At 38.7% G+C, this 22,056-nt stretch overlaps 1 protein-coding gene across 1 annotated transcript; it reads left to right on the top strand.

Annotated features, from left to right (window-relative positions):
* Positions 1-67: 67 nt before the first annotated feature.
* Positions 68-478, top strand: LOC142172790 (uncharacterized). The gene has a single exon (XM_075236481.1). The coding sequence runs from the start codon at positions 68-70 to the stop codon at positions 476-478; it is 411 nt and encodes a 136-aa protein (XP_075092582.1).
* The last annotated feature ends 21,578 nt before the right edge of the window (positions 479-22,056 follow it).

Genomic DNA, 22,056 nt, shown 5'->3' with positions numbered 1-22,056 from the left:
GATTCGTCATTTGTTTCTCAAATTTTTAGCCGGAAACGTCAATTGCTCACCGGAATTCTAAACAGTCATGGCCGGAGACGAAGCTACCAGTCGTATAGAGGAAGTAACGAATCAATCGACAATGATGATAGATCATAATCATCCAATGTATTTACATCCATCAGACACACCAGGAGCATTGTCACTTGGTTTTCAGCTACAAGGAATGGAAAATTACACGATCTGGAGCCAAGCTATGGAAGTTTCGTTACTAACACGGAACAAACTAGGGTTTATCGATGGTTCAGTGATGCGTGACACTTATGGAGACACTCATACAAATCTATGGGGTAGCTGCAATGCTATTGTGAAGTCGTGGATAATGCACAGTATGAGTCGTGATTTGCTGAGTGGAGTATTTTTCCGGTCAAGTGCATATGCAATTTGGTCGGATCTTAAGGAACAATTTGATAAGGCTAATGCATCGCGAATGTATTAATTGCACAGGGAGATTTTTTCATTAACACAAGGTACATCTTCTGTTTCAGTTTACTACTCGAAATTGAAGGATTTATGGGATGAATATTACTCGATTATGCCTCCCCCTATTTGTTGTGATAAGTCGAAGAAGTTCATTGAATGACAGGAGTATCAATATTTGTGGTAATTTTAATGGGATTAAACGATGGCTATAGTCAAGCTCGTAGCCAAATTATAATGAATCTAAAATTCCAACTATCAATCAAGCCTATGCTATGATCCTTCAGGATGAAAGTCAAATATTAGTAGTAGGTGGTGGTTATAGTGCTGAGTCCATTGATCCTACTGCCCTATTCAGCTCTAAACTTGGTCAAAAATAAAGGAGGAACTTCAATGTTGAATGTGACTTCTGTCATTTAAAAGGTCATACTAAGGAGGAATGTTACAAGCTGATGAAATGTTATTACTGCAATAAGAAGGGACATTTGAGGGCCAATTGTTATAAACTGATAGGGTATCTTGCAGATTTTAAGCCTAAAAACGAGCTAATATGGTTGGAAGTTCAAATAATCAACCAATCCCATCTTCATCAGTCATGATGATACAAGAGCAACATTTGGGACCTGTGCAGGGATTCACTTCTGAACAACATAATCATCAGGGACAACAAAGCTTAGGGCCTCTGCAAATGTTCACTCTTGAGCAATATGGTCAGATTCTAAGTCTGCTAAACAAGACATCAATCTCTGAATCATCTTCCAGTGCACACATGGCAGGTAATATTTCTTATGAACCAAATACTGATGAGAAATGGATAGCAGATACTGGAGCTACAAATTATATAGTCGGTAATGAACAACTTCTGCTTGATAAATTGTTAGTAGGTAATGCAGGAAATTTACAGACACATGTTGGTAGTTGTCAATTAGATGGAGGTGATACTATTAACAATGTCTTGTGTGTACTAGCTTTCAAGTTTAATCTCTTGTCTATGTTTCAACTGACAAAAGTTTTAAACTGTTGTGCTGCATTCTTTTCAAATTTCTGCATATTTCAGGATCTCTTCACTGGAAGGGTGAATGAGATTGGTAAGGAGGAAGAAGGACTGTATATGCTGCATTCACAAAGGAGAAACAAGAATAAAACTAGATCATTGGTGATGGTTGCCCGTAGGAATGAAACTGAGCTGTGGAAAAAGAGAATGGGACATGTTCCAATTCAAGTTCTCAAGAAAATTCCTAGTATAAATAGCAGTAGTAAAGTAGAAATAAGCCAACGTGGTATTTGTTCTTTAACCAGGCAAGCTAGGACTTCTTTCTCAGTTAGTAACAATAAAGTAGACAATGTCTTTGATTTGATATACATGGATGTTTGGGGACCATATAAAGTTCCTACATATAATGGAAAGAGATATTTTCTCACAATGGCTGATGATCATTCTAGATGGATTTGGATTTTCTTATTACATCTTAAGTCTGATGTTATTATAGTACTGAAGAATTTCATTGTTATGGTAAAAACTCAGTTTGGTAGAATGATCAAATGCTTTAGGTCAGACAATGGTTCTGAATTCTTTAACCATAATTGTGCAACTCTGTTTCAAATGTATGAAATTATACATCAAAGTTCATGTCCACACACTCCTCAACAAAATGGAGTGATGGAAAGGAGACATAGACATGTTCTAGAAACTGCAAGGGCCATCAGATTTCAGGGGCACTTGCCAGTGAGGTTTTGGGGTGATTGTGTGGATGCAACTGTGTATCTAATAAATATAATTCCCTCCACATTACTTGGGAACAAGTCACCTTTTGAGTTGCTTTATGGGAGACGGCCTTCATTGTCACATAGGAGAATCATAGGGTGTTTGTGTTTTGTAACAAGGTTACCAATGGGTGACAAATTTGCACCCAAGTCCATAAGGTCAGTGTTTTTGGGATATGCAAGCACACAAAAGGGATATAGGTTATATGATATTGAACACAAGACACTCTTTGTCAGTAGAGATGTGATATTTCATGACGATGTGTATCCATTTCAAGGTCTTGCTCAAGACTCTTCTCTCTTTATAGATGAATTTCAGAGGGCTGATCTTCCCCTTGATCAGCCTCCCATTGTTTTACCTACTACTACTAGGGACAGGGATAACCCAGACTCATCTGCACCTCTTACACCTGCGGAATCTATTCCTGGAAGTATTAACCCATCATTGGATTCCCACTCTCTACCACATATAAAGGAATCAGCTATTGCACAGCATGAGGAACACATTAATAATACTGGTGAATTAAGGAGATTAGGAAGCACTTCCAAGCCTCCTTTTTGGCTTAAGGATTATGTTGGGCCAATACAAAAGTCTAACCCTTCTCATGCAGCACATTGTCAGTATCCTATTGGTGACTTTATTCAGTACACAAGATTGTCTGCTTCATATCAAGCTTACATCACTCAATTATCTTCTGAAGTTGAACCAAGTTCTTATTATGAGGCAGCCAAGGATGTGAAGTGGATTGAAGCTATGAAAGCAGAAATTCAAGCATTGGAGGACAACAAAACATGGGAGGTAGTGTCATTGCCTCCAAACAAAAGTGTAATTAGGTGTAAGTGAGTATACAAGATCAAGTACACATTCAATGGGGAAGTTGAGAGGTATAAGGCTAGATTAGTAGCTAAGAGGTATAGTCAAAAAGAGGGACTAGACTATCAAGAAACCTCTTCACCTGTTATGAAAATGGTTACTATTAGGTCTGTTGTACTTGTATCCATAGCAGCTACCAGAGGTTGGACACTATATCAAATGGATGTTTACAATGCTTTTTTGCAAGGGGATTTGGAAGAAGAGGTATACATGACCTTACCTCAAGGTTTTTCTCTTAAACAAGGGAATACACAGGTATGTAAATTGCTCAAGTCGCTCTATGGGCTTAATCAAGCTTCAAGACAATGGAACATTAAACTCACCACATCACTACTTAATTCAGGATTCAAACAAAGTCATTTTGATTATTCTTTGTTTACTAAGAAACAAGACTCCCATATTGTTATTGTTTTGGTCTATGTTGATGACATTTTAATTACTGGGGATGATGCTGATCTTATTTCAACTACTAAACATAGTTTACATAAGAATTTCAAAATCAAAGACCTTAGAGAGTTGAGATACTTTCTGGGGATTGAGTTTGCTAGAAACAAATAAGGGATCCTGCTGCACCAAAGGAAGTATGCACTTGAACTTATCTCAGATGTTGGTCTGGCAGGATCCAAGCCAGTTCATGCTCCTGTTGAGCTAAATCAGAAGCTCACCACAGTGACTTATGATGATCATTTATGCCTCAAGGATGACAGTCTTCTTGAGGATCATGGTGCTTATCAAAGACTGATAGGCAGAATAATTTACTTGACGATTACAAGGCTTGACATCTCCTTTGTTGTGCAGTCTTTGAATCAGTTCATGCAGCCCCCAAACACTCTCACATGGAAGCTGCTTTGAGGGTAGTGAGATACATCAAGTAGAGTCCAGGTCTTGGGATTCTCATGTCAGCTGCAGCATCTACTTAGTTAACAGCTTACTGTGATGTTGATCGGGCTGCATGTCCTAATACAAGGAGATCAGTCACTGGCTATTTAGTGAAGTTTGGTAATTCTCTCATCTCATGGAAGTCCAAGAAGTAGAGTACCATTTCGAGAAGTTCCGCTGAGGCAGAATATCGAAGTTTGGCTTCCACAGTAGCTGAGATTGTTTGGCTTATTGGTCTATTTGTTGAGTTGGGAGTCACTCTCACACTCCAGTTCCCTTTCATTGCAACAGCAAATCAGCTATACAGATTGCTGCTAATCCTGTGTGCCATGAACGGACAAGCACATTGATATTGATTGTCACTTCATTCGTGAGAATGTTCATCTAGGCTTAGTTCAAATAGTCTACTTGAAGTCTGCTGATCAACCTGCTGATATCTTAACCAAAGGCTTAAGCAGTATTCAACATTCTCACTTACTAACCAAGCTAGGCCTCAAGAACATCTTCATTAGTCCTAGATTGAGGGGGTAATGAGCTATGTAATAGTCATGACCCATGTTAACTTAACTGTAGTTAGTTATTAGTAGTACCCTGTAATTAGTAGTTAATGGTTAGTTAACTGCAGTTAGTTGTTACGCGGTTATATTAGGTACTACTATAGCTTGTACAGTACAATTCATTTTATGTAGAGCTATCAGAAAAAGCTTCTTTCTCTCTTCTCTATTTCTTCTCTCTATAAGAGAGATTATCATTTTCAGATCCACAAAATTTACAAAAATAAGAGGGAGAAAAGTCATGCTGCGAATGCAGGGCAGCTACCTTGCTAACTCCGATGACTCTGCCTATGAGCGATCAACACCCGCTACCGGGTTCAGAAATACCTGAATATGCACACAAGATGCAGGGAGTAATGTGAGTACTCCAACTCAATAAGTAATAAAAGTAAATAAAGTCTGAGTAGAGAGAAATCACGTAAACCGCATCATGGCACCATAAAGGGTACCGCATATTTCCAAAATAGGATACAAATCAAATCACCTCGTTCAACTCCCATTCCGGGAAAAATCTTTTGAAAATGCCTTTCTAACAATTTTCAGTAAAGTTCAATGAAATTAATAGTGAAAGTGATAAAAATCATAATCGGCCCTCGGCCAAAACATAATTCGTACACAGCCCCTCGGGCAAACAGAAATTCATAACCATTTCGCAACATAAAAATCTCAGTGAAAATAACAAAGCCAAATCAGTGACTAAATTTCTAATACCTTATAAAACTTCAGTTTTAAGGAAAGTCGTTTAAAAATATTTGTTTAACATTTTTCAATAGAGGCTAGGTCTAAACATGAGTGAAAGCAGTAATTAAATCAGCATATTCAATAGAAACTCACTTAAGGAGGGGTGAAACCAGTAAGTTCATAAACATGCCTCTCAGGTAAAGCATCACTCGTATACATGTATATATAGCCCCTCGGGCAAGCCTCTCGGTCACTCATGTCTCAACTCTTATCAATCAGCACTCACGCTCAATAAGTATCATATAATAACCGTTGCGGCGTGCAGCCCAATGCATATATCGCTGCGGTATGCAGCCCGATCCATATATATAGTCGACTGTGCTCACTGGAGGTGTACAGACTTCGCAGGGGCTCCTACAGCCCAAGCGCTATATCGCTGCGGCGAGCAGCCCGATCCAATATATCGCTGCGGCATGCAGCCCGATCCATATATTGTTGCGGCGTGCAGCCCAATCCACATACATACATACATACATACATACATACATACATACATATATATATATATATATATATATATATATATATATATATATATATATATTGTTGCAGCGTGCAGCCCGATCCATAAATATATAATCCTCACAACCAGGCCCTCAGCCTCTCTCAGTCATTAACCTCACACTCAGACCCTCGGTCTTTCTCAGTCATTACCTCACAATCAGGCATTCAGCCTCTCTTAGCCATCAACCTCACAAGTCACTCAGACTATCCGTCAAAAACATGGCATTTAGCTCAAGAATATCATTTATAATGTCAAAATTGAGTAAATAAGGCTGTGTTAAGAAATCAGTAAAATACAACATGACTAAGTACAATTATTAAGTCAAAATAGTGAGGAATAGTAGTAAAAACCCCATAAAGGTCCGAAACAGTTGGCATGAGGCCCAAATATAGCATTTAGCCCAAAACATGATAATAACAAACAGTTTCAGTCAAATACGCAGTTAAACAGTCACACGGGAGGGACTAAGTCACAATCCCCAATGGTGCACGACCCCACGCTCGTCATCTAGTGTATGCGTCACCTCAAAATAGCACAACGATGTGAAATCCGGGGTTTCAAACCCTCAAGACAATATTTACAATCATTACTTACCTCTATCCGGTCCACACTCTAGCCCGCGATGACTTTGCCTCTCAAATCAGTCTCTAATTGCTCTAAATCTAACCGAAATTAGTTCCACATTATTAATACATGCTAAAGGATTAAAGTCCAAGCGAAAATAATCGAATTAACTCAGATCCCGAAATTGGTCAAACCTGGCCCCGGACCCACGTCTCGGAATTCGATAAAAATCACATCAATAGAATCCTTATCCTCCCACGAGTTTATACATACCAAGAACATCAAAATCGGACCTCAAATGGCCCCTCAAATCCCCACTCAAATGTTTCTTAATCTCAAGCCCTAATTACCCATTTTTGCACTGATTTTTCCCAAAATCTCACAACTAATTAGGCCTTTAATCACATATAAACGAGTTATGAAGTCAAGAATCTTACTTCCAAGAGATTACCCTTTGGTTTCCTCAAGAATCTCTCTCAAAAGCTTCAATCCCATTCAAAAATGGTGAAAAAATGAAGAAGGGTCGCGGATTGGCTATTTAAATACTGCCCAGTTATTTAACCCTACGCGGTCGCAGAAACACCTATGCAATCGTGTAAGACAACTCCTAACAACAATGCGATAGCGGCCAACTCAATTCCATCACCTCACTACCACTCCAAGTCCTTCTATGCGAACGCAAAGGTCTCCACGCGAACGCAGTGACCAAGACTGCTCACCCTACGCGATCACACTCCTACCTTCGTGATCGTGATTCACAAAATCCGCCTAGCCTCAACTTACTCTACGCGATCGCGGATGAACTCACGCGATCGCAATGAACAAACTACTGCTGCTAAAACACCAGAAAACTAGCAATCTCCCAAAGACCAAAAGTGCTCGTTTGAGCATCCGAAATGCACCCGAGGACACCGAGACCTCAACCAAACCTACCAACATATCCCATAACATCATTCAAACTTAGCGAACCCTCGAAACACCAAAAACAATGCAAAAACACCGAAATTACATCAAATTCAAGCCTATGAACTTTGAAATTTCTAAATTCCACCAATGATGCTGAAACCATCCAAAACACCTCCGATTGACCGGAAAATTTGCACACATATCCAAAATGACATTACAAACCTATTCCAACTTCCGGAATTCCATTCTGACCCCTATATCAAAATCTCACCTATCAACTGGAAAACGCCAAAATTCCAATTTCGCCAATTCAAGCCTAAATCTACCCCGGACCTCCAAAACACATTCCGATCACACTCCTAAGTCCCAAATCACCTAACAGAGCTAATCAAATCATAAAAATTTCAATCCAAGGTCATCTACTAACAAGTCAAATCTTGGTCAAACCTTTCAAATTTTAAGCTTCAAACTAAGAACTGTTCTTTAAAATTCATTTCGATTACCGTAAAAACCAAACCGACGATTTGCATAAGTCATAATACATCACACGGGGCTAGAAATTCTTGAGAACTGGCGAGCAAAGTACAAAAGCGCAAAACGACCGATCGGGTCGTTACATTCTCCCCCACTTAAACATACGTTCGTCCTCGAACGTGCACATAGTTGTTCCAAAATCCAACAAGTCGATGTATAACCTCACCATGTAGATACCCAGGGGTGATCCCACGTCACCCTATCTCATATATGTCCGATAACACAATGTAACTTAAATTTCACAATCCAACCCAGCCCATAAACCTTAGAACCACATTTCTACCTCTAAAACCATCTACAAGATCAGAATCTCACATCTATATTCTGGGTAAACCCGAACCAGCTGTAATAACCCATACCTGCAAGCTCAGGTGCAATTACATGACGTACCACATAACTCAAACACTTGTAGCGATAGCTTCTAATCACAGTAGTTGCTCAAAACATCCTAATTTTGATAATAAGCCTTTTATCACATAAAGCCTCATTCTAACACTTCCGTATACTGCCGATGATAAATGAAACACATAGGAGTCATAACCACTCCTCAGACCAACCATTCGGGAAGCCACTTCTCCTTTAGCAAGGACCATAGCAAATTTCTGAGCCGAACATCGATATTATCCCTCCAACACACTGAAACCGAATCCGTTTGTATTAATTCTAGATCTCAACAATCTCATCTAATCCAACACAACTACTCTGGTGACATGACACATCAATACGATCTAAAGCCACAACTCGTGCAACCCGTGCACCAATAAGCAACCACCTGAACGTACTCAAATGAGAGAGTTGTACCGCAAGCTCACCAGTACCACCACACACAATGCTGAGAACCCGTCACACATCGTAGAAACAGAACACACAAATCTAACCCGAAGGATTATAGCTCAACATAACTTTGATGCAATGCACGACCCTATCCAAACACCGGTTCCCCTAAGACACCTCAAATTACCATGCTCAAAATCATTAACCAAGCACACTTTGATACCTAGCACCCAAAAGTGAATCATCATAACCATGGAGAAGCAAATGACGCAACACCATATCAGTCCGAAAGAACATACCCAATGTGCAACAAATCATGCAACGCCCAATTACCCATCTCGCTCAAATTCCACTATAAAGCTCAAATAGAATCGCACCATATGCGCATATAATACACAAATCACAACTCCTCGTAACACAGAAGAGTAACTCATAGGTCGTTCCAGAATACGAATAAGCTCAACAACAATTGAATGGCACATCTCTCAACAATAATAGTTCGGAGTCAACAATTCCAACCCGGTGCAGAACACACATCCATGTTGGGCCTACCAATGAACCACACATCAACTCTGGTCACCCACAACAGATAAATAACCCTCCGAAGGTTCACAATGACTGAATCATAGCACATACTATTATCTGACTATCTTACCCACATCTTTACAGTCCACAACCGCAAAGTAACCTGTTTATGAGAACTCCCAATCTCCAAATCCGTAAAGCACATGAATCACCATATCTGATCCCAACTCTACCGCCTGAATATCTAATACATTCCTACTACTCGATCATCCCACGAGGGGTACTTCTAAAAAAATTCTTCTATGCCACCAAGCAAACCTTGAATATCAGCAGTCGATCAGACAAGATAGTGCCGCAATACAAATAAAGCATCCATAACTCAAACATATCGCCCTTTCTGAAATGTATACCTTTATCAAGCCATACCAATCATTAATCTCATTTATCTAGTCATCTGAAGATGTTCATGCTGCCTAAGAATTTATGACCTTCCTTTCAAGACTGAACCGTGACCTTACACATGCAAATCTCAACCCCACATAACATGCCGCATATACCCTACCATCCAATGATAAATATGAGAACTTCACAATCCACTCCGAGCTATAAGCAACTACGTACTCAACCAGCTAAGAGCTTTTTCATTTGATCTCATCTAGGAGAAAATCATTATACATCCCATGCTCATCATGCCAGTAGAAAATATACATCTCTAAGCGTGGTAGAAACTATCAAGAACTCTCAGAATTCTAGTTGCACAATACCAAACCGTCAGAACTAAATCCCTCTAACTCAACCCAGCTACGTAGGCCATCAAAACCCAAGAGCATTGCCATGAAACACCTATAGAAACGCTCAATAGGTACCATATAATAACCGCTGCGGCGTGCAGCCCGATCCATATATCGCAGCGGCGTGCAACCCGATCCATATATCGCTGCAGCGTGCAGCCCGATCCATATATATAGTCGACTGTGCTCACTGGGGGTGTGCAGACTCCGGAGGAGCTCCTACAGCCCAAGCGCTATATCGCTGCGGCGCGCATCCCGATCCAACATATCGCTGCCGCATGCAGCCCGATCCAACATATCGCTATATATACACACATATATACATATATATACACACATATATACATATATATACACACATATATACATATATATACACACATATATACATATATATACACACATATATACATATATATACACACATATATACATATATATACACACATATATACATATATATACACACATATATACATATATATACACACATATATACATATATATACACACATATATACATATATATACACACATATATACATATATATACACACATATATACATATATATACACACATATATACATATATATACACACATATATACATATATAGCCCGATCCATAAATATATAATCCTCACAACCAGGCCCTCGGCCTCTCTCAGTCATTAACCTCACACTCAGACCCTCGGTCTTTCTCAGTCATTTCCTCCTAATCAGGCCTTCGGCCTCTCCCAGCCATCAACCTCACAAGTCACTCGGACTATCAGTCAAAAACAGGGCATTCAGCTCAAGAATATCATTTATAATGTCAAAATTGAGTAAATAAGGCTGAGTTAAGAAACCAGTAAAATACAGCATGACTGAGTACAATTATTAAGTCAAAACAGTGAGGAATAGTAGTAAAAACCCCATAAAGGTCTGAAACAGTTGGCACGAGGCCCAAATATAGCATTTAACCCAAAACATGATAATAACAAACAGTTTCAGTCAAATACGCAGTTAAACAATCACACTGGACGAACTAAGTCACAATCCCCAACAGTGCACAACCCCACGCTCGTCATCTAGCATGTGCGTCACCTCAAAATAGCACAATGATGTAAAATCTGGGATTTCAAACCCTCAGGACAACATTTACAATCATTACTTACCTCTATCCGGTCCACACTCTAGCCCGCGGTGCCTTTGCCTCTCAAATCAGTCTCCAATTGCTCCGAATCTAACCAAAATCAGTTCCACATCTTTAAAACACGCTAAAGGAACAAAGCCCAAGCGAAAATAATCGAATTAACTCAATAATAGGCCTTTAATCACATATAATCATTATCCTCCCACGAGTCTATACATACCAAGAACATCAAAATCGGACCTCAAATGGCCCCTCAAATCCCCACTCAAAGGTCTCTTAATCTCAAGCCCTAATTACCCATTTTGTACTAAAATTTCCCAAAATCTCACCACTAATTAGGCCTTTAATCACATATAAACGAGTTATGAAGTCAAGAATCTTACCTCTAAGAGATTACCTTTTGGTTTCCTTAAGAATCCCTCTCAAAAGCTTCAATCCCGTTCAAAAATGGTGAAAAAATGAAGAAGGGTCGCAGACTGGCTATTTAAATACTGCCCAGTTATTCAAATCAATGTGATCGTGACCAGCTCTATGCGATCACATAAGAAAACTCCCTCAAATCAATGCAATCGTGACCAGCTCTATGCGATCGCATAGAGCAATTCCATCACCTCACTGCCACTCCAAGTCCTTCTACGCGAACACAAAGGTCTCCACGCGAACGCAGTGACAAACACTGCTCACCCTACGCGATCGTACTCCTACCTTCGTGATCGCGATTCACAAAATCCGCTTGGCCTCAACTTACTCTACGCGATTGCGGAGGAACTCATGTGATCGCAATGAACAAACCACTGCTGCTAAAACACCAGAAAACTAGCAATCTCCTAAAGACCAAAAGTGCCTGTTTGAGCATCCGAAATACACCCGAGGACCCCGGGACCTCAACCAAACCTACCAACATATCCCATAACATCATTCAAGCTTAGTCTAACCCTCGAAACACCAAAAACAACGCAAAAATACCGAAATTGCATCAAATTCAAGCCTATGAACTTTGAAATTTCTAAATTCCACCAACGATGCTGAAACCATCCAAAACACCTCCGATTGACCTGAAAATTATATACAAAATGACATTACGAACCTGTTCCAACTTCCGAAATTCCATTCCGACCCTTATATCAAAATCTCACCTATCAACCGTTAAACGCCAAAAATTCAATTTCGCCAATTCAAACCTAAATCTACTTCGGACCTCCAAAACACATTCCGATCACGCTCCTAAGTCCCAAATCACCTAACGGAACTAACCAAATCATAAAAATTTCAATTCGAGGTCATCAACTAACAAGTCAAATCTTGGTCAAACCTTTCAAATTTTAAGCTTCAAACTGAGAACTATTCTTCAAAATTCATTCCGGTTACCCTGAAAACCAAACCGACGATTTGCATAAGTCATAATACATCACACGGGGCTAGACTTGCTCGAGAACTGGCGAGCGAAGTGCAAAAGCTCAAAACGACCGGTCGGGTCGTTACAATTTTAAATAAATATCATTTCAAAAAATTATATTTTATAGATACTTTTTAATGTTTATAGCAAAATATCTAATTTTGGTTACCTCCTACCTCTAAGCCACTAAATACGATATTCAGTTACACTATTTTTTTTCTCTCTCTACTTTGATACATGCCATTCTCTTCCCCCATTCTCTGAAAACACGATGCTCAATCTCAAAATTCCTCTCACCCACATCACCTACCATTAGTCACAAACGGTGATTTTGCCTGGTATACCACGAAGAGTTCTCTGACTTTTCCCCTCAATTTTGTGCAAAACCTTATCGTCTACTCTATCTAATCTCCCTCCCCCCCCCTCTCTGCACCAAAACCCCTCTTTGTTCGCTCGGAACCCTTTTTTTCCTTTTACTAATCCGAGGAATTTTTTGACTAAAGAACGTCAGCTTGTGTTTGTACAGGAAAAGTGTTTGTATTGGATTTATGAGTTAAAATGGCGATGGTGGTAATGAGGAAAAATCAGATGTGTTTTTGGTGGTGTCGGTGAATAGCATGAATTACTATGTCTATATCGTGCAGCGCCTCTGATTTCTAGTTGTGTGCTAGGGTTTTTCCATTCTTTTCATGTGTTCTAATGAGTTACAGGGATATTCGGTGAAGAGAAAGAGAGAGAAAGGCGAAAGAGTTGAGGGTTTTTGCTTGACGGCGGATTCAACAGAAATTAGGGTTGTTCTTGAACAAAGACGACAGAGTTTGGGGCTGAGCAATTTGATTTTCTGTTAATATATTTCAATATTTTTTCAACGTATCACGCTGTATTTTCATGCATTTTATTGTATTCATTATCTTTTTTTTTCATTGTAATTCAATGTAACCCACTGTATTCCATGTATTTCATTGTGTTCACTTTTTTTCCATTGTATTTCAATGTATCTCGCTGTATTATATGTATTTAACTGTATTCACTGTCTCGCTATATGCCATGAATGTATTCATATGTTTTTTTAATTAATATAATTTATGTATATTAAATGTATTATATAATTTTTCTGAAGATTGCTATGTTTTGGGGTATTTTTCGGTTGAGAATCTTTTTTATAACTGGAAATACGAAATTTGTATGTTATAATTGAGTTTGTTGAGTTATATTAGGAGTCTATTATGTTGATTGATTCATTTTTCGTTTAAAAACAATGTAATCCCTTGTTTGACGCCGTGAATACAGTCGAATACAATAATCTGTCCAGCTGTAATCCCATATTTTGTGCCATGAATACAGTCGAATATACTCGAATACAACAACAGATTAGTTGGACTTCCCTGATTCACGCCTATTTTTGCTACTGTATTCATAAATACAGTAGCTTAAATACATCTAATACATCTTATAACAACAGAAAACGTATCTACAATCCGTAATATAACAAATGGTATCTATAGATAGCTAATTACCACTAAAAAATAGTGCTTTATGAAAATTTATCTATTAAGTTTGGCTTTGACACGTTTAGGCCCTACAAAATGGCCTCATTGAAGTATACATGAATTCTTTAATTTCTTTGTCGTTTCTCTCTAATTTGCGGTAAAAATTTATCTGCACCAAATATTTACACCAAATTTAATTAAATTAACTATGAGATAAATATTAAGGTCTAATAGGAGTATTATATTGAATAAATACAAAATAGAATCATAACATAACTAATTACAAAGTTTTAGGGTTGCCGTCATCATCTTTATCTTATTTCAGGTAATCTTCTTGGAAAAATTGGTTTATCAAATGTAAGGCTGCAATATTACTACTCCAACCACCTACAACCATTAAAATTGTATTAATCCTGCTCAGTGAACTAATTGAGAGTCTTTTTGGTGGAATAGAGCTTTGCTTTTTGCAACTTTGGTATTTGTATGCATTGTGAAAGTGTTTGGCTAAGCTTATAAGCATGGGCGAAGCTACTTTGGTTGAAGGATGGTCTGACCATCTTTCGCCGAAAAATTATACTATATATAAGGTAAAATATTACTTGTTATTGATTAAAAACAGACTTTGAATACCCTTGCATAGCCCACTGTTCAAAATTTGAACACCCTTATTAAATTTTCTGGCTTCTCCACTGCTTATAAGCACTTTTTGGCTTATCTAGGCATTTGGTAAAATTAAAAGTACTTATAAGTTAAGTGCTTATAAGCCAAAAATAAGCCAAAAGTCATAAGTTTGTATCCCCCAACCTATCAAATTTCAGCTTATAAGCACTTTAGGTTTGACCAAAATATTTACTATTATATCCCTAATATACTTCTTTTTAAAACAAAACTCTTCGTATACCCAGTTCTTCAGCTGCTTATTATTAATTTCAGCACTTTTATCCAAACACGTAACTGCTTATTTTTTAAATCAGTTTCAGCACTTAAAAGTACTTTTCAGCACCTAATATTTATCAGCTACTCCAAATCAGCTAAGCCAAACGGGCTCTGTGTTTCAATGGTTGGCAACACTTAGTTTGAGCATAATAGAAGAACTAACATTTATTCCTCACAATTAACTTACCAGTAAAAATCATATGACCAACAGTGTAATTATTAGAAAATCGTGGCAACAAAAACTAATAGATGATTTTATTATAAATGTGAATTTGTAAATGGCAAGGACGAAATAATTTTCTTGACTTTTTATCACTCCACAAGAATTATTGGAGTATCTTGGCAACAAGAACCGATAAATAAAGTATCACCATTTTTAATCGATTCCGCCGTTAAGAGAACAAGGGTACAGCAAGGTTGCTATTATTATTATTATTATTATTATTATTATTATTATTGATCATGTGCAAAATAAATGATAGCAAACTATGGTAATTACTAACATTTGTAGTTAAACAAAGTGACAAGTGTCATTTATTTATTTGTCAGGTTTAGAGGTAGCAAAATGATAAAAGTTATCCACCCATATTATCCATCAAAAAATAGGTTGGATAATGAACCATTTAAAAACGGGTTGAATATGGATAAAGAACCATATTATCCCCTTAGAAAATGGTTAACCAAATGGATAACCAATAGATAACTAATGTGTTTAACTTTTACATTTGTAAAGTCTCAAATTGGGGTTCCTCAAGTTTGGAAGATTAGGAATTCTCTCATAAGTGATCATATTTAAGAAGCCATGGATAATATGGATATCCATATTATCCGCTGGACCCGTTTTTAACCGTCTCAAATACGGGCCGAGTTGGATAATTTATCTGTTTTTTAAATTATCCATTTTGACCCGCTCATATCTGATCCGACCTGCCCGTTTGCCATCCCTAGTCGGGTGCAAACACCCAATGCGGATAAATTTTTACCCTAATTTGCTACTTGATGAACAATCATTACTACCTTAACCAGGGATGCAAACAAGAAGTTGATTCATTAGCTAAATTTATCTGTTAAAAAATGAAACTTGGGCCTAATTCAACTCCAAAAGTTAGGTATAAGGTGAGGAGTGCCCAAAATAAGCCAATCTCGATGAAAAATAGAGAAATACAAGTCTCGACTAATGCTTTTGTTTCAAATAAAAGCTTTATTTCTATTGTAATTTTTCCATTTAGGCGCCTATTGATATCGATATATCTGAGATCGCCAAATGCTCGGGTGAAATAAAACATCATATGTAAGTAAGTAGCATCTAGAATAGAATCTAGAGTGGCTAAGAAAAAAAAAATCGAGTAACTTCTGGGCCGGTCTCATTGCACTTTTTAGGACAGCTCAGTTCAAAAAGATAGATCTTAATCTTCTCGAAAGCACTATGCATAGGCTTTTGAATCGAATAGGTGAAACTACTAATAAAAGAGATCATGCCATAAAATGCTAATGAAGACATGGTCGTGTGGCATAATGCTCTAATGCAAGTTGTTATGGCGCTTTGGAACACTGCTGATCGCCACCTCTTGCAAGCAAGTGTAGTGTGGTGTAGTAGTAGGTACTTCTTGGCCCCTTTCCGACTACTGAATCACTCCAGAAAAGGCCAATGCGTCAAAATAAAATCAGGTTCAGCAATCGACGTAACTAAGGTATGGGCTAATGAAGCCTGAGGTCGTATTGGAATTGGGACCCAAAAGAGGAGACCAAGTCGCATCCGCTACCAATGTGGAAATCTAACATTGTGCGCACTCTTCTTCTCCACTCAATGTTTTTGTCAACTTCAGCAAACTTTATCAACTATCACCGAAGGAATTATGAGGTTAAGATAAGACGGCAGGTTTTTCCTGTTAGGCTCAAATATTCTTTAGGCTCAAATATTCTTAAACCTTAACAGAAACTTGAGTGATTGTAATTCAAATTGTGTGATTGTGATAATTTTTAACTATATACGTTTTGTAATTTCATTGTTAAGAAATTGTACATAGTGCTTTTCACCTAAATCTACAACTTCAGTTTCTAAAAATAACAAGCTAAAGTGAGAAAGGGGCTCATGTTGCTTTTGGGACGCCCATTAGGAAAATACTAAATTCTATACAAAAATACCTAGTATGACTAAACTACCCTTAATTAAATATTTAATGTGAGGAGTAAGAAAACTTTTTAGGGATATGTACATAAGGGTAATTTTGTAAAAACAAATTGAATTTTTTCTTAATTATATAAATGGACACTTATTTTGGACCAAAATAAAAAACCAAATTGGTCACTTATTGTAAAGCGGAGGGAGTAATAACAAGCCAAAGTGAGAAAGGGGCTCATGTATATTTGGGCGTTGTTGCATGAGGAGGGAGAGAGGGAAGTGCACGGTTAGCCACTAATAACACATGTATTTACTTTTAAGCCACTATTTAAAATGTCTTTAATCTTTAGCCACTGCTTTAATAAACTTTACCCGACCGGGCGAAAATACCCTTCTGCTCATAAAGTTCAGGACCAAGTGTCCTTAACTTATGAACTTGTTATTGTAAGTTCAGGACTAGCTGTCCTTAATTTATGAGCATGTAAGTCTAAGTTGAGGACTACATGTTCTTAACTTTTGAACTTGGAACTCGAAGTTCAGGACTACATGTCCTTAATTTTTGTGCTTGTAACTCTAAGTTAAGGACTACTTGTCCTTAATTTTTGTGCTTGTAACTCTAAGTTAAGGACCAAGTATCATTAATTTTTGAACTTTCAACTCTAAGTTCAGGACCAAGTGTCTTTAACTTATGAGCTTGTAAGTCTAAGTTAAGGACTACTTGTCCTTAGTTTTTGAACTTGTAACTCTAAGTTTAGGACTACCTATCCTTAACTTTTAAACTTGTAAGTCTAAGTTCAGGACTACATGTCCTTAACTTTTGAACTTGTAAGTCTAAGTTCAGGACTACATGTCCTTAACTTTTGAACTTGGAACTCGAAGTTCAGGACTACCTGTCCTTAATTTTTGTGCTTGTAACTCTAAGTTAAAGACTACATGTCCTTAATTTATGTGCTTGTAACTCTAAGTTAAGAACCAAGTGTCCTTAATTTTTGAACTTCCAGTTTTAAGTTTAGGACCAAGTGTCCTTAACTTATGAGCTTGTTACTGTAAGTTTAGGACTAACTGTCGTTAATTTATGAGTTTGTATGTCTAATTTAAGGACTACATGTCCTTAGTTTTTGAACTTGTAACTCTAAGTTCAGGACTACATGTCCTTAACTTTCGAACTTGCAACTCGAAGTTTATGACTACTGTCCTTAATTTCTGTGCTTGTAACTCTAAATTTAGGACTACTGTCCTTAATTTATGTGCTTGTAACTCTAAGTTAAGGACTACATACACGCGTACTTGTTATTAGGGTATGCAATTTTTCCAGTTTAATTCATCAATTGTATGCATGAATTTATAACACACACACACAATATATATATATATATATATATATATATATATATATATATATATATAAACCAACTGTCCTTTCCCCCCTTGTTTCTCTTTACGATATTGGGAAGGTAGGTGGCATTTATGTTAGAGAATAAAAGGTAAGAGAAAGTCACAAATTTAAGATGATCCCTTCAAAGAATGTTCTTCGCTAATTCCACCAAATAATCTTTTCACACATTTCTCACATAATTGGTTTGTTCATTATTCAACAACCACATATACATAATGAACTGGATGCAATTTTCCTTCTTTACTTTTTCTAGAAAGAGTACTGATAGGCGTGTTTGACTTGGATAAAATGTTAGTAAATACCAATATAAACTATACTCCTCCGTTACCGTTTATGAAAACCTATTTCTTTTTAGTCCGTTCCAAAAAGAGTGATCTTTGTTTATTTCGGAAATTCGAGTAACAATTAATATGGAATTGTATTGAGGTCTTGAAAATATGTGATTTAGTCCAATACCAATTGATAATAAGAAATCAAACGTATAAATTAAAAAAGTAAGTTGAATCGAACCAGTGTGCGAGCAAGTCTCGACCTCGAGCTAAGGCTGCCTCGAGGTAGGTCAATGAGAACAATAAAGTTAAAAGACAATTCTGATGAATACTGAGCAAGAAAGTAAGGATGTATATTCTTTTGCCAATGATTGACGATGTTACAAATGAATGAGCTCCCCTTTATATAATATGGGAGTCCTAAATAAGGTACATTTTCGTTTTTAGTAAGGAATCTAATTGGACAGTTGTCTATCCGCCTAGTACGAATTCCTAGGAATTTACGCCTTGATCTCTAAGCTATTGGGAGAATCTTGCTTTTTCTGTTACAAAACCACAACGGCATTATCTCGAGGCTAGTTATGCTCGGCCCTAATATTCATCGGACACTTTGATCTTTGAACTTCGAACTCCGCAATCGGGCTCGAGCCTAGTCTATTTCGGACTTATTTTCGAAGCGGTTCCTCGAGCCTACAAAATCGGGCATACCTGATTTTGACCGTATACAGATAGTCCCCGCATTCTTGGAGTAAGATGATAAGAAACGACTTGATCCTCGATCCTCTGATACCTCGACCATGATGTCAATCTCGTGACGTTAGCGACAGAAGTGATTAAAAGGTCGCGTCTACATAGTTCTCAAGGTCATTAATTGAAGGCGGGTGATGGTCGGCCATTGGCTTTCCCAAACCGTTGAAGCGACCACTATAAATAGGTTAATTTCACAATTTTTACAATCTTACTTCTCAAATCTTTCCCAAAACTTTACTAGCTTCTTCATCTTCTCTGAATCCATCTTCAATTTGTTCTTGTAACAACAACTTCTTATCTTCTCTTAAGTTTCTGAACAATAATGGCTAAAATATATAAAACCATTCCTCAGAAAGAAAAGGCCTCCTCATCATCGCGGCCGGCCGGTGGTAGAACAACGGCGCCACCTCGTATCGAGGAATGCATTCTAGGGCCATGCGAGCTATCTTCCAATTTCAAAATCGATAAGCCTTCATCAGTTACAGGCCGATGCGAGCCTATGTCCCGATACATCTGCTCGATATCTGAAGCCAATCTCAAGCAGGTGAAAAAGGACTGCAACTGGGAGGATAAGGAGGTGGTGATTCCCTCCCCCAAGAGGATATCACCACTCATGTGGAAGTATACTTAAGCGTGTATACTTATCCTTTCACACTGGATCCTATAGATCAAGTCATTCTTGATTTCTGTCACTAATATCGAGTGACCCTTGGCCAGATCTACCTTTCTTTCTAGCACATCGTTAAATTGCTCAGGTACTTCTCGGGCAAGGTCGAGGGGTTGCCTTTTACACTTGACCATCTGATCAGGCTATACAGCTCTCGCCTCATAGCTTTCGGTGATGCTTATTACTCTTATTTCCCTATTCTCACTTGATCTAATTCTTTTTCGATGGTACAGCTTCTCCTAGGTTTCCTGGCGCACTCCCGAACCTCGCAGGTTGGGTTCGACAATTAGCCTCCACTTCTTCACACGCAGAACGCTGTTGGCATGATTTGGCCGAGGGTTTGTGGGAGGCTAAAAACCATGGTGAGTTACCTTGTTTATATGTTGACGTTTTTCTGCAAAATACTTATTTTCCTCTTACACAGGCCTCAGAGACACTGTTGCTATGAGGCTGCCCCCGACCGGTGAAAAGTAAATCCCGAAGCCAACCAAGGAGAAGAAAAGGAAAAGGGATTCGCCAGCAAATTCCCCGAAAACCAATAAAAATAAGGCTCGAAAGCCTAGGGCCGATCCTACAGCCCTATCTGTAGAAGCGGTCCAACACCTTCGGGACGACGAGGAAGAGGGAAGAGATGCCGACTGCCCGTTGGTAACTCGGAAGAAGGGAAGCACTGAAGCTTTGAAGGCCACCGAACTGACAATGGTTGATGCGGTTCAATCTCGAATCGAAGAAATTTCGAAGGGGATCTCGAGCAGATTCCCCAAACCATCGGGTAGTAAAAGCACTCCCCGCCTTAGAGGACATCTGGCAGGCGAGCCCGAAGAGCCTAATTCTGAGCCCTCCGAGGCCCTCCAAAGAAAAGAGAATGTCCCAAGTGAATCACTTGGGATAATTAACATAGATGAATCCCCACCTAGCCGTATGTTTTCTGAAGGGCAGTTTCGAGATGCTCGGGCCATAAAGACTCCCGATGTGGGGACGACCCACGAAGGGAATGATATTTTTCAGGAATGTTTTGCGGGGTTCGAAGATGTCTCCTATATAGATCTACCGATGATTTTTGATGAGGCTCACCGCCTTCAGAACCAGGTAAACTTCATTCCTCATTATTACGCTTGTTTTCATCTCCTCCCTATTGATTTCTTTCTTTTTTCCATAGGCTACGGTACTTTACCGGGAGGCTTTCAACAAATCCCAGATCGAGCTAAGTCGGTGTGAGGCCAACCTCAAAAAGCTCACTGAGGAGATAGAGGCTCTTAAACGCCTTTATGTGCAGAAAGAAGAAGAGCTGCAAGATCTCCAAGCTGAATTAGCTCAGGCTCGTAAGGAAGGAGTCGAGCTAGACAAGTAGGTAACTAACTTTTTGCAAAAGTACAGTCTCTGTCCAACAATGGAGGTTAACACTTCGATGTCTCAGTTGCAGCAAAAGTTGGAGAGAATCGAGCTTCTCCGAGTGGAGGTCGACCAAGTCAAAGCCAACTGTGACTGGTGGAAAGAGAGTATGGACCTCCTTGCTACGGAGAAAGAGACACTTCAAGCCCAGTTGGCTTCGGTCGAATGTCAGCTTCAAAATGCAAAAGGGGAAAACTTGTCCTGGAGCCGAAAGATTGAGGAGCTCAAAGCTAAATTTGTTGTCGATCTTGCAAAGGCTAAATATGAGGTGGAGGCATTTGTGGCCTCCTATCGTGCTGACGCCGAGGCTGCCAACATTCGGGCATAAGAAATCTCTATCGCTGCAAAATTCAAATTGTCGTGTGCTCTTAATCATGCCAGGCGACAATCACGGAGAAAGACTCTCAAGGAAGTGCATGCTCGTGGCTTTGATCTCTCAGCTGATATCGAGAATGCCAAAGCTTTAGAGGATGAAACTGCCACTTTACTCTCCGATGATGAAGACTCTGCTAGTGGTTCCGAGAACGGAGGGGACGAGGATGAAGTCCCCGAGGAGGAGGTTCCCGAAGATGTGGCTCCTGAGGATACGACTCCCAAAGTAGGCTAGGCCCTTAGGATTTTATTTTTTGTTTT

This window comes from Nicotiana tabacum, chromosome 18 (genome assembly GCF_000715075.1).
Source record: "Nicotiana tabacum cultivar K326 chromosome 18, ASM71507v2, whole genome shotgun sequence".
In the NCBI taxonomy this organism is placed as follows: Eukaryota; Viridiplantae; Streptophyta; class Magnoliopsida; order Solanales; family Solanaceae; genus Nicotiana; species Nicotiana tabacum.
The sequence above is the reverse complement of the archived record's forward strand: the minus strand, read 5'-3'. Positions and strand labels throughout refer to the sequence as shown.

Bases quoted from the DNA above. Each gene is read 5' to 3' on its own strand.
- LOC142172790 (XM_075236481.1), top strand. From the start codon at position 68: ATGGCCGGAGACGAAGCTACCAGTCGTATAGAGGAAGTAACGAATCAA.